Genomic DNA, 13861 nt, shown 5'->3' on the forward strand with positions numbered 1-13861 from the left:
GCCTTGTACAAACAAAGTATGATAAAGTCACTATGGTAATATGGTGATAATAATAATAATCATCTGAAACCCTCCTGCATTTCTCTACACATAAAATTGTTGTCTCGTAACATTTAAGAGCCACAGCCAGGTTGTAATTTCTTGGGTAGATTGGACAAAGGAGGCGTGATGTTGATAGAGATGCAGCATTGCTAGTTTAAAGGGAAATACATATGATTCATGCATTCTGGGTAAATTCTTTGCTCTGGTGCTCGCCAATGCACCACATCAAGACTGAAGCTGAATTTGTGTGTAGACTTTAAGTGGACAGAGTTGAAGTGGACTATAAGGCCAGAAGCCTCAATGTAAGCATGAGTCCAGATAGTCCAGAAAGAGAAAGAGCCTGTTTGACTTGATGAGCCTGTTTGAGATTAAGAAGCCCAACGTTGCTCAGATTGACCGACAGAATAGCTTCTCCAAAACTCTTTGAACGTCATTCATAAATAGCTCGTACAATGACAAACAGCACCATATCACAGTTTTGTGGGCTGATGAAGAGGTGCGAAGCCTCCTATTCACAGCTTTACCAGTAAACAGGCCAACAGGATAGTTTTCCACCAACTTTTATTTCTGAAAAAGCTCACACACAGACTCACAAATATTGCATGTGCGCACTGCTGCAAACACACGCGCATTCACACAGATTAACATGAATACACAAACTTTTCGACAGGCAAACACAAAACATACCCGCAGGAGAGCAACTGGTTCAAACACAAGTGTGGAGGTGCACTAACAAAGGCATGTGCGTCCTCTCAAGCTCGCTTTCTCGCTGGTATGAGGGCATGTGAGGTGAAATCAATGGCAGAGCTTTGTGGAATAAAGGCATCCTGTGTATGTGTATGTGTGTGTGTGTGTGTGTGTGTGTGTGTGTGTGTGTGTGTGTGTGTGTGTGTGTGTGTGTGTGTGTGTGTGTTTGAGAGGGAGATTGTGAAAGGCGTAACCACCAGAGAGAACTAGCCGGTCCTTACAAGTACATCTCTCCTCTGATCCTAGAAGAAATCCTCTAATCCCGCCGTCCTTACACACACACACACGCACACACACACACACACACACACACACACACACATGCACACACACGACCTATCAATCTGACAACAAATAATAATGCCGGAACAACTGCATTCCCTAAAAGTCAATGACATTGTTGACACGTGACACATTAATAGATGAAAACAATCTGGAAAGTGAAGGGAGTTCACACATACACACACATACTTACACACGCTTCCTAGTCATTACATCACTCATCAAATACTCGACCCCAGACAGTACACAGTTCAATACTTCAGTCTATCAATATGCAGTGTTGGATCGTAGCACTGCGCTCAACCACATACAGATGAGAGTTTGAAATGTTTTTGGTCAGTTTTAATGATTTGCTGAATGGAGTTTCAGCCATAAACATATTTCAGTTTTTGCATCAGAATCATTTCCATCCTGACCGCAGCAGTTAAGTAATATTATATAATAATACACTCGATGTGTGACACATTTCTTTTGTGCCATTTTATGCCTGCGGCGGAAATTAAACATTTTTTGTAGAGAAATAAAAATATGTCACCACAGACTTGATAGTGCGTTTTTTGTCCTGGATGTTTTTTATATTTGTTTTTTGCCAATTTTAGACTCTTCAGACGAGTCGTCATCACCTGCAGGTACCTTGTGATGAGACTGCCCCTCGCTCTGATGTCTGTGAGCTTCATTGTGCCTAAATCGCAACGAGAATGTGACAAACTCACTAAGGGAACAACTTGGTTTCAGTTCTTCAGAACTTCCTAATTTACTTCCAAACTCGGAGAGCAAAGACCTGATCCTCTGTCCTCCTCTTCCCTCGACTTACACAGGAGGAGCTGAGGACCAAGAAAAAGACACAAATGAATCATTTTACAGTCTGTCGCTCTCTGTTCTCCTCCATATCTGTCCTCACTCACTCACCTCTGTTCGTGCACCTCCATCTCCTCAGCAGTTTATCATAATCACATCACCTCAGTGGTGATGGGGCACACTTAAGGCTTATTATACGCTGCACACACACACACACGTAGTCACACACACACAAACACGGAGGGATGACATCCACTTAAGCCTTATTACATGTCTGACTGTGCCTCTAACTTGGTAGATTACCCATGCTATGGATGCTAGGGCAGAGGGCAAGAGTGACACAGACACACACACACACACACACACACACACACACACACACATACACGGTAAAACAACCCTGAACAGAATAGAACACAATAGAATCACAGAGCTGCTGTAATGAAGGGTAAAAAAAAGAAAAGACGATGTCACAACATGAGAGGGAAGCACCACACACAACTACACATACGAACAGGCAGACACACACGTGCACACACACACAGCATGGTTTTTGTACAACACGGACAGAAACAAAGTGTCTGTGGGTGGAACCAAAGATGCCACATCATCACTCCTGTGTGTGTGCAGGTGCATGTATGCGCTCAATAAATAAACCACATTGTGTGTGTGTGTGTGTGTGTGTGTGTGTGTGTGTGTGTGTGTGTGTGTGTGTGTCTGTGTGTGTGTGTGTGTGTCTGTGTCTGTGTCTGTGTCTGTGTGTCTGTGTGTGCAGTGAGTGTATATACTGTACTGTGCTCATTAACTTCCTGAAGAATTTATTTTCTTCTCTATGAAAGTGTGTGTGTGTGTGTGTGTGTGTGTGTGTGTGTGTGTGTGTGCGTGTGTGTGCGCGTGTGTGTGTGTGTATCAGGAAAACAAGGTGCATTGCATTCCAGCCAGTTTATTCTTTTTACTTGTACCCTTTTTACTGATTTCTGATTGCTCTTTCAGCACATTTTTACAAATTAAACTTACTTGAAGTTAAATGTTGTGTGTGTGTATGTGTGTGTGTGTGTAAAATAAAGGCCTTTTGCGTTTTGTCTTTAATCTCATGCATCATTTCTGTCTGAGCTCGTCGTGGCCTCCCTGTTTGTGCGATGTGTGCTGTATTTACTCTCTGTTTCATCTCTAACAGTCGGTGCTGCTGGCACTTTTTTACGTATCCTGCTGCAACGCAACACAGAAGCATCACAGTCATCAATCACACTTTAAGTGGTGAGTGTGTTGCTATCAGATGGTTGTCCATTGATTTTATAAGACTGAGTTCTGTGTTTCATCTTTGCAGATGCACTGTGCTGTGTTTTCAGACAGTTTTATGCCAGCATGAAGAAGCAACGTGGAAAATTGCATATGAGCTGTTAAAGTAAAAGTTGGACTGAGCAACTCTACTGCTCACGTCTGTGTTCATCTTTTCAAAGTGAAGGTTGGAGATGCGTCTGGTTCCTTAAGATTTATTTAATGCCTAGTATAACTTTTTAGCACCAGAAAATTGTATCACTGCATAATTGTATCACTTTACTGAGCTATTAGTCCCTTTCAAAATAAACTTGTCCCTTTCAAAATAATGCACTATGAATCCATACATTCCAACTATTTTGACAAATAGAGTAGTGCCTCTTTCCAGACACACTCAATCACACAATGTGATTGTAGAGTAAAGACAAATTTGAATAATATTGCAGTTACATTGCTCAGCGTGTTTAAAGTTTTCCTGAAACTGAAACAAACATCTTTCTAAAGTTTGCCCACAGTTGCAAAACTTCTCTCAGCTCACAGGACTACATTGTTATGGAGACGCTATATGCAGCCACGATGCGCCGTGCTGGGACTTAGTTTGGGTAAAATGATAAATTTGCAAATCTGTCATTTGTCAGCCTGGAATCCCTAAAGCCAGTGAGATGATGAGGCAGATAGAGAATGCAGATATACAAGCTTAGCGCAGATCAGGGGTTGTAAATGAGTTTTCACACCCAAATGACAAATTTGCTTCCCCAGGATAAAACCCCATAAAAACATATTGCTGCTGATGTGGGAATCCATGTAGATGACCTCTTACTTGGCTGTCACCCTATAGTTGGAGATACCAACATTTCAGGGTTTAGTTTTATACCTCTTTAATTTATTCCCTTGTTTCTCCGCTTCCTTCTCATTCTGTGTTTTCTTCCCTTCTTGGATCCAACATGAATATTCATGAGGAGCCCTATTTGCATTCCTGGCTCCTAAAAGGGGCTGAATACACAAAGGTGACAGCCATCAACCTCAGGAAGCAGCAGCATTGAGAGATGAGCGCGAGGAAATGAGGAGAGGTGAAGAATGAGACGAGATATGAAAAAGAGAAACTGAACGGAAAAATGAATTGAGACGAGAGCAAAATAAGACAGACGGCACGAAAAATGAATTGAAGCGATTCCATTCCTACCTTAATATAAACTGTTCTGCATGAGAATCCTTTTTCATGTAGACGCCAAAGGAAACCGTCTTGCCGAGGCGAACCAGGCTGGGTGGCAGCAGAACCTCGACGTTTGGATCCAGCCTCAACTTCTCTCCTTTGGCTGAAACCGGACCTGTGGTCAGCGTCACAGAACCTGCTTTCTGCATGTCCTGAAGACCCCCATCCACTAGGGGGCTCCACTGCCCTCCGAGGCCCATGCCCAAACCTGCAAGAGGTCCCGCATTTGTAGTCTGACCTTTCCAAGGTTCATTGACAATGGGGGGACACTCTTGACCAGCGCCGTCCACCGGCACAATTGAATAATACACATCCACTGACGGCAAAGACACCTCGGGGGGTCGTTTTCTGATTAGCGGAGGTGTAAACCAAGCCGGGGGAATCTCCAGACGGACAACACAAATGCCAGATGGTCCCACAAGTCTGCAGCCCACCGAGGGTGCTGCTTCACTGGAGTCACGGATAGCCAAAGCCCTGACACATGGGAGGAGGGACGGGGGAGGCGGGTCAGGCTCATCCCAGCGCCGTCCTACTAAGTAAAACAGCACCTGTGGAGAAAACATCATCCACACAATATGAGACACTAAATGTAAATAATGAGTAAATAAATGCATTCTCTGAAACTGTACAACTAAAACTGAAACAAAAACAGGGTGTAAAACGACAATACCTGTATCCAGGGGCGTGTTGAACCCACTTTAGGCACCACGATATGACCTTTGACCTTCCAGTTTAGAGTCACTTGGCTGGCCGTCAATAGGAGATGCGGCGCCGGGCCCTGAAGCAGTTCCACCGGGATTGGCTGCTCGACGCTCAGGTTGCTGTAGCTGCAGTTGACGTAGGGCAGGGAGTGGGGGGCGCCGACGCCAGGCTCCAGCTGCTGCAGGAAGAAGGGCTCGGTGCGTGACGACAGGCTCCCGTTGCGCATCACCTCCTGATTGGCCTCTCGTAGGAAGAAGGCGGGGTCGGCGCCGCTCAGCTGGCACTGGACGGGGAGGTAGGTGGGGAGAGAGGAGGAGAAACGAGTCTGGGATGAGTCCAGGCCGACTCCTGCTCCCACCCGGCTGTCGAACACTGAGGACACAAGAAATATAACAATGATAAACCATAATATCTTTGTAATCATTACCAAAGCTTGGCGGAAACAAATTATTACACTTTCATTTATTCTTAACTCTGATTCAAAGGTGTTACAGGCAAATCAACACAGTTTGAAAGGCGAGGACAGAGGAAGCTGTATAAACACACACACACACACACACACACACACACACACACACACACATACACACAGATTGACAGCCAGAGACACACAGCTTTGTTCTTATGAATCCACCCGAGCGTTACAGAGCACAGACAGGAAAACACCACAGCAAATAATATTTATGAACAAGGAGGAAGAAAAAAATCATGTGAGCATCACTCCGAGCTCCACATTAACACTTTACATATATTCCATCTCATTTTGAAAAATATTACAACAGCATATTTGTAAAAATGACAGATTGCTCTTTTGAAAGGAAGTCCCGTCTATTAACATGATGTTTTATTCATCTTTTGGTGTATTTTACTGATATATATATATTTAAAAAACTATTGGGGCTCTCGATTTTAGGTTTATGGCTCAAAATCTCATTTCATAGACGTCAGGAGGTTACAATGTCGAGCCGTGATGAAAGAGAGATTTGATCCACAGCCTTTGTCCTCAATTTGTCACCAACTGTTGTTAGCATTGCTCGTCAGCATTGCTTTGGCAAGGCACTGAATCGACTCACTGCTAATTTATTTTAAAGGCTTTGGATAACACTTTCATCCAAGATATTTAAATAAACCACAGTAAACCAAAATGTGGTTCTCACATGGTCTCCCTTTAGTTAAAATATATAATAATGCAATAATATATGGCAACGACATTGAGAAAATATGAGAAAATATCAAGAATGAAGTCATAATATTTAGAATTTGGTATCAGCTTCCCCAAGGATAAGGACATTAAAACCATTGTGCCGGGCTCAACTATTTCCTTTTCATTCTCAGTGCATTACGGCTCCTGCATATAAGACTATTTTGATACTTTTTTCTCTCCTACAGCCGCTTTCGCATAACACTTCTAAATTTTATAGTGAAATGCACATCTCGTTTCGTCGTTACTTCAATTAAGTTGTAATGAAAAGCTGCAGCAAGAAACAAAAATCAATTATCAAACAAGACAACAATTACAACAAGACAATGAGACAAGACAAAACAGCAATTAGAATAATTGAAACAGCTCCAGCAGACTGAGCAGTAAATGGATTCTGTTCTGGTACAGCGACTGGCATAATCTGGTCACGCTGATATGAAAAGACTCGGCAATGTTGTTATTGGCACCATAAGTATTTCGCAAGGTTTGTTTTTGTTTAATGTAGTTCCTCATTTAGAGCATCATCTTTCTACACTTGGAGCCCCACCAGAGGTAAGGAGGCGAGGCACCGAGAGTATACGCACAAGTATGCTTACAGCAGCAATAACATCACAGCGAAAAACAAAATCAAATAACATACCAAATTATCTATTTTCTTGAAGACAACAGCAGTATTAGCATTTCAACACAAAGAGGCAGCCGTACATTCACACAGACATACATATGCATCCCTTGGTTTGTGGGTGAATGTGCGCGCGTCGTTGGAGAAACTTGTGTCCTCGAGTAGCGGAGTGTGAAAATATAATGAGTTTGGGACAGTGTAGCACAGTCTGGGGCAAGTCACATCGAGACACGGGGAATAATATAAGGAAATAAAGTGATACCCCGGTGCAACGTGAACAAACAGACTGGCTTGGTTATGGTGTGTGGGCATGTAGACAGACTGAGGGGAACGGCGGAGGAGGAAGAAGCAAGTGGTGCAAGCAGAAACAGAGAAAATGGGACAGAGTACAAGGAAAGACGTGGCAGGGGGAGAAAGAGGACAGGGTGAGACAGAAAGGGAAAAGAGAGGGTACAAAGGAGGAAAAAAGAAGCAGGAGAAAAGAGTGACGAGTACACACGCCCACACGGTACAACGTGTCATGCTGAGACTGCAAACCACACCGACTTGTCTCCAGTCAGATGTTTGCCCCCTGAGGTAAGTCACATTCTTGGATGTGACAGTCAAATCAGATCAATCAGATGAAATAAAAATAAAAGAATTTGCTGCGTTTTTCAGGTGCAAAGTCGACAAACAAATGAAGTGTCGCTACAAAGAAAACAACAGCAGCAACACTGTGCCTGAGGGTTAATGAACTGTGTGTTTTAGGTTATTACACTGTAGGCTTATACTTAGTATAATAATAGCAAGATTACACAATTGTGAGTGTAAATCAGTTTACTCAGGCATGTAAACGCTCCATCAGCGTAAACTTAGCATAAACATTCTGCTCGTGCGTCTCCTCACCTGGTGGACTTTAACAAATTAGGCAACCATGCAAGTTTACTGCCTAAGTAAGTGATCAGATACACCAAGAATTCCATTCATGTATATAGAGATATTTTTGCCATAATCATAGTGCTGATGAACATTAAATAAAGCATAAAAAGAAATGTTTTGCATTGCAGCCAATTTAGAAATGCATGCATTAAGTTTCCTCATTAGTCGCTACGAACTCCAAAACGACAGTAATCCAAAGATGGTTTGATGTTTTCCCTCAATGCTTCCCCCGTTTCCTTCTGTATTAATCAGTTTCCAAACATTTCAAATTTCATCACGACCCTTTAAATTAAAATTCAAGCGGCCAATCACATACTTTAACTTATTAAATATCGGCTTTCTTAAATGTATTTACAGAAATGATCTCGTCAAAGGATGAGTACAAAATATATACTAAAATCATCCTCATTGAACTTTCATAATTAAAGGAAGTCTTAATACAGTTATTGACCTTTTTTGCTGACAGCAGCAGTATTTAGGTCATATTTCCTGGCATATTGCCTTCCTTCTCGTGTCTGCACTTCCAGAACCGTGTCTTCAGCCAATAGTTCACTTCAGTAGCAGAGTTTAGCTTCCCACACATGTGTAAGACGAGTCTGAATCAAAAAGACACACAACAATCTAATGGAGCTGTGTGATGGTTCATGTTTCATGGCCACTGGTTTGTGAAATCAAGATAAAACATAATAATAATAATAAGTATTTTGAGCTCTGAGTCTTTGGGCTTGTTGAATTGATGCTGTACATGCTGAGGCTGGGTGGAAAACTAAACTCTGGCCTGTTGATGATTCCACTCTGATCATGGGAGAGGAGAGGGAAGTTTCAGTTTATGCTGAGACAGCATAATGAAACAACAGCAACAAACTAATTCTTCATTTAAATGTAAGTGATCAGCCGTGTGTGCTCAGCGCCTCTGTTTTTTCCCCGTTTGACATTAATGCTTGGATAAAACACTATTTTAAATGTATTTTAAATTTCTGATCTCAAAGTATCTAAACAGGATGAAATCAAGCCAGAATGAATGTTAAAATAGGCAAAAACTCATCAGCACATTAGCTTCTGTTTATTTGGTCGGTGTGCGTGTGTGTGTGTGTGTGTGTGTGTGTGTGTGTGTGTGTGTGTGTGTGTGTGTGACGATGCCGTGCCATTTTGGAATTTACAAGATGTTCAGAAACTGCAGTTCCTTCTTGACCAGTGTGAGGCGTCATTCACTATAATGTTCTAAGTATATGAGTGTGTGTGTGTGTCTGTGTGTGTCTGTGTGTGTGTGTGTGTGTGTGTGTGTGTGTGTGTGTGTCCACGGGAGTCTTATGAAGCATATGTCCCAATCCCAGACAGGGCTCTTGAACAGCTGACACACACACACACACACGCACACACACACACATGCAAAGGTTGACTTGCACTTTGTGGTGATACATCATTATAAATCTAAACTAGGCAGGTGATGTCGACCAGTTCCAGCATTGGAAATGTGTGTATGCCTAACAGTGCTTTGTTACCATTAAACCTGGAGCAGGACAGATTCCCTGGCACCATTACTTTGGCAACCACCAACTACAACAGGAGTCTCTACCCGCTGTGCCCTGCTGGACAGTGTGTCTCAGTGTTTCTAAGCGTCTGCGTGTGTGTTTATGTGGCTTGATTGGATCTTCGTCTGTGCATGTGTGTGTGTCTGTGGGTGCCCGTGACGTGTGAAGGTAAATCAACCTTTGGCGTTTGTGTATGCTGATGCACGTATGCAGCATTTCAAATGTGCATATGGTGACTTTACTGTGTGCAAAATGGTGTGTGTGTGTGTGTGCTGAATTGAGTGTGTTTGTGTGTACTGAATTGGACAGGGATTAAGCCAGATGTACAGAGAATTGACAAGGCCCATCTGTGGTCTTTTTTTTCTCCAACAAATACCCAACCCATTCTGTTTCACGTCCAAGTACACACACCCACACACACACACAAACACACACACACACACACACACACACACACACACACACAATAATCAAAGCATAGTGGAGCATGAAAGACAGGAGAGAAGAAAGAAACCAGTTCATGAAGGTATCCGGACAGTTTTTGGCAAAACATTGACTTTTGTCAATGTGTGACTTGTATACACTCACACACACGCACGCACGCACGCACGCACGCACGCACGCACACTGTAGAAAATGTAGCCATTTTTACCTTATAAACCATAAGCAAAGACAGGCATCTATCGTGTAAAAAATTCCATGAAAGGAAATGAGCATGACTGGGAAAGACATAGAGAGAGAGAGAGGGGGGGAGATGTAGTTTCTATTTCTGAACTGAGGATTTATCATAGACAGAGTTCTCTCTCTCTCTCTCTCTCTCTCTCTCTCTCTCTCTCTCTCTCTCTCTCTCTCTCTCTCTCTCTCTCTCTCTCGTTGCTATGGAGAAGACGTGAATCACCCTTGTGGCATCTTCAGGAACATTTACTTAGTTCTGCAAAGCTCAACCTTCAACTTCCCAAGCTTTCATTACCACGCAAAGGCGAGATTCAGCCCTTTTGTCATCTCCAAAACAAACATGTCTGCCTTTCTGATTGGTCTGAAGGGAAGCTTGCATCTCTTAAGTTTGTGCCACTCCCAAAACATCTAGGAAAGCCTACAAACTAATTATCATCATGTCCCTCTTAGTTAAATGCTGCACATTGTTTTGGAAACTTTATTTAATTTGTTACAAATGTTGTGAGTAGGTATCAAAACCAACATGAGCCTTTGCAACTCCTGTGAGAGTGTTAAACTAGGCTTTATGTTCGTGACCATGAGGTGTTTGCAGAATTTGGTCGACCGTACAATATCCCCCCACCCCACCCCTTCCACACACACACACACACCACTTGTTGATTGATGTCCCTGTCATTGGGTCAGTGGAGTCACATTCCCTCAGATATGGTCTGACACATTATTACCCTTTCTCTATCTATCCGTCTCTCCATCTCCATTTCTTCCTTGATACCTCCCCATTATGTTTCCTCTCCTCTTTTTCTTCCCTTTCCATTTCCTTTAGTCACAGCATTCTCTCCTTTGCCATTATGGTTTTTCCCCTTTCTTTCCTTAGACTCCCTTCTTCTCAATTATCCAGCCTCAACCCTGCCTATAGCCTCATACGTCTCTCTCTCTTTCTTATTCCATCCATCGCTCTTCAAGAGTCTCCTTGAGAAAAAAGTGGAGGAGGAGGAAAAGGAGAGATTAGACTGATAGTGAGATCAAGAGAATGAAAGACAAGATGGGGGTGGGGGGACTTTGGGGATTGCAGATGTGAATTTTGTCACTGTGATTCATGCCAAAGTGTGATGCTGGTGGTGGTGGGGGTCATCGCACTTTGTCTGTCCGTGAGTCTGTGTGGCAGCACATGCAGGGAAGTGTGAAAAGCAATTTCAAAGGCCACCATACTACTGAGAGAGGCAGACAGACGGCGAGGAAAGACCTCACAGAGAGGAAGTGGAGCAGCACAAACGGAAATGGAGAGGCAGTGTGTCCAAAATACAAAAGTGACACCAGCAAGCATCAGCTGCATCAAACCTTTAACAAAAAAATGCAACATCAATCAAGCTGGTTTTCAGTTTTTTGTTAAAGACCAAATGTGTCACAAACCAGTTTCTTCTACAGCTTAAATTAGACACAAGTCAACAGTTCAGCAAGGAAATGAAGCCAACTGTAACAGAATTTAAATGTGCTATTTGAAATGGTGTATGAGATCAAAGGTGAATAAGTGCTTGATTTCAAGTATAACACTCAAAGCCAAATGTGGGTCATGATCAATAAAGACATAATTAAATTTATTCATTCAGCCATGTATGAGGAAAATTGCAAATTCACATCCATCGAGCGCGAGGAGATGTTGTAATGTGTTCTGAACTTTAAGAGCTTGTTGTGATAAGAGTTCATTAAAGATTCTATGACCTACTTCAACTGGGAGAAAAAGAATATGTGATGAAGAAAAGATATCATGAACATATAAGTGCAATGGTAAAGGTTTCCAGATTTCCTTTTTGTCAGACAGTTAAAAGCACAAAAACATTTTGTCACAGAGCACATGTCTCTTAAATGGTCAGTCATTCATTCACTCCATCAATGAGGTCATGTTTTCACCTGTGAGAAGGTACCACCGATTTTGCTGGTTAGGTTGGACGTGATCCTGATGGCCTGATGGTGGCTCTGCAATTACTACTTTTAGTTTGTGTCTGATAACTTTTGAATGGTCATGGAATCAAATTTCAATCAAATATCTTATTGATTTTCATTTGCTTATATCCCCTCCTATGATTTAGGGTGAATTGTCAGAAAACATCACAGGTACAATGTCAGGAACAAGTTGGAGAAAAGGTTTCATTTTTTGAGTTTACCATCACATAATTGAAGCATTACAGTCGCAGAGAGAATGGAAGACTTTGGCAAAAAACTTCAAGAGCAATAATTTGCCCGTTCCAACAAATGAAGCCTGTACGAGTGATAAAGGGAAAGAGTAGAAGTTTTGAAAGTTAAAGGGGGCTGTGTAGGAGGGCCTCTTTGTGTTTGTCAGGTCAGGACTATCAGGCTGTGAATATGAGAGAGGGATAAACCCCTGCAATTCTACCCTTCAGTGGGCCACAGCCAGGATGCCAGCTTATAAAGCCTGCTTAGACCAGGGCTAAGGAACTCACATTATGGACCAATAGGACCTAGTTAACAAGGGAGAGGAGAGGAGCCAATGAAGTTGGCAAGGAGGGATGTGTTTTAGAAGAGCAGGAGAGGTCAAGACAGAAGAGAGGAGAGGAAGAAAGTCAGGTAGCCAAGATGAGAGGAGGGAAAACAGAATTAGGGAAAATGATGAAGAAGGAGAGGCGAGACAGGAGTGAACAGGAGGTGGAGGAATGATGCGACAACAACAAAGGAATTGGGAAGATGAGTGGGGGGAGCAGAGAACTGGGGGGGTGACAGGAGTTAATGGAGATAAATGTAGAGTAGAAGCAAAGGAAGAAGTGAAAGGAGGAGAAGAGGAGAGAGTGAAGTGCAGCAAAGAGAGAAGAGGGCAAACAAAGGAGAGGAATGTTGAGAAGGGATCAGAGGGAAAGGGGCAGAGGGTGGCCACAAGCATCCTTTTATCTATGTTACGAAGCAAGCGATGAAAAGAAAGGTGTGTGTGTCTGAGTGTGTGTCGGGGTGTGTCCATGCATGTGCATTAACTACCATTATGCGTGGCGCTGCATGTCCGACCTTTGTTGTTAAAGGGTGGTGAGGCATATGTTGTCAAGACCAATGTGAGCAACTGCTCACACACACTTACACACTTACACACACACACACACACACACACACACACACACATTTGCTTGCTGTGACAGAATTTGTGAGAGTGCGTCATTAGTGGAACATGTCCCAGAGAACAACGGATGGGGAGGGAGAGGTAGAGAAGGAGGGAGGGAATCAGGAGAGAGAAAATAACACAGCAGGGAGGAAGACAAATGTAAAGAAAGGATTTAAAAAGGCAAACCAATTCCTTTGGTCTGCGAAGAAAAGAAAGAAACAAATGATGAGGGGAAGTGTGAAGAAGACAGAAAGCACAGGATAGAGGAGAGAAGAGGACAAAGGGTAGAAAGATAAGTGGTCAGCTAAAAATAGAATAACAGTGTCAGTCAGCTGACTGCATTCAAATGTGTGTATGTGTGTGTGTGTGTGTGTGTCGATTTCAGCTCTACTTCTGATACAAACTGTATATATAAATGAGGAGTGTTTACATTTATTTGCATGTCCCATCATTGTCCTTATGCATTTGTTAAATCCTCATATAACCTAATAAAAATCCAAGGACATAACACACACAGTGCTGCATAATCATTACGGTCAGAGGTGATAGCATTAATTCCATACCATTCTGAGGATAGTATTGATCGCTAAAGGTACTTCACACATAAACACATGCACATGTATCATCTCTACACATATACACGTAAAATGAACACATGTCCTGTCCTGTACGCTGCATGCATACTTCCAACAAACCACCTGAAAGTGAACGCATCAATAATGTCACATCCTGCTACAACGCAGAGCAT

At 42.6% G+C, this 13861-nt stretch overlaps 1 protein-coding gene across 1 annotated transcript in view; it reads right to left on the reverse strand.

Moving 5' to 3' along the window:
* LOC143001197 (transmembrane protein 132C) overlaps window positions 1–13861 on the reverse strand; it is a 175722-nt gene that overhangs the window by 111887 nt on the left and 49974 nt on the right. Inside the window, exons 2-3 of the mRNA XM_076150659.1 lie at window positions 5031–5434; window positions 4331–4908 (exon numbers count right to left, since the gene is read on the reverse strand). Coding sequence (XP_076006774.1) covers window positions 4331–4908; window positions 5031–5434 — 982 coding nt within the window. The remainder of the gene's footprint in view (window positions 1–4330; window positions 4909–5030; window positions 5435–13861) is intronic.

Source organism: Genypterus blacodes, unplaced genomic scaffold (assembly GCF_046128005.1).
Source record: "Genypterus blacodes isolate CSIRO-AG114 ecotype Tasmania unplaced genomic scaffold, CSIRO-AGI_Gbla_v1 ptg000053l_1, whole genome shotgun sequence".
NCBI classification, from domain to species: Eukaryota; Metazoa; Chordata; class Actinopteri; order Ophidiiformes; family Ophidiidae; genus Genypterus; species Genypterus blacodes.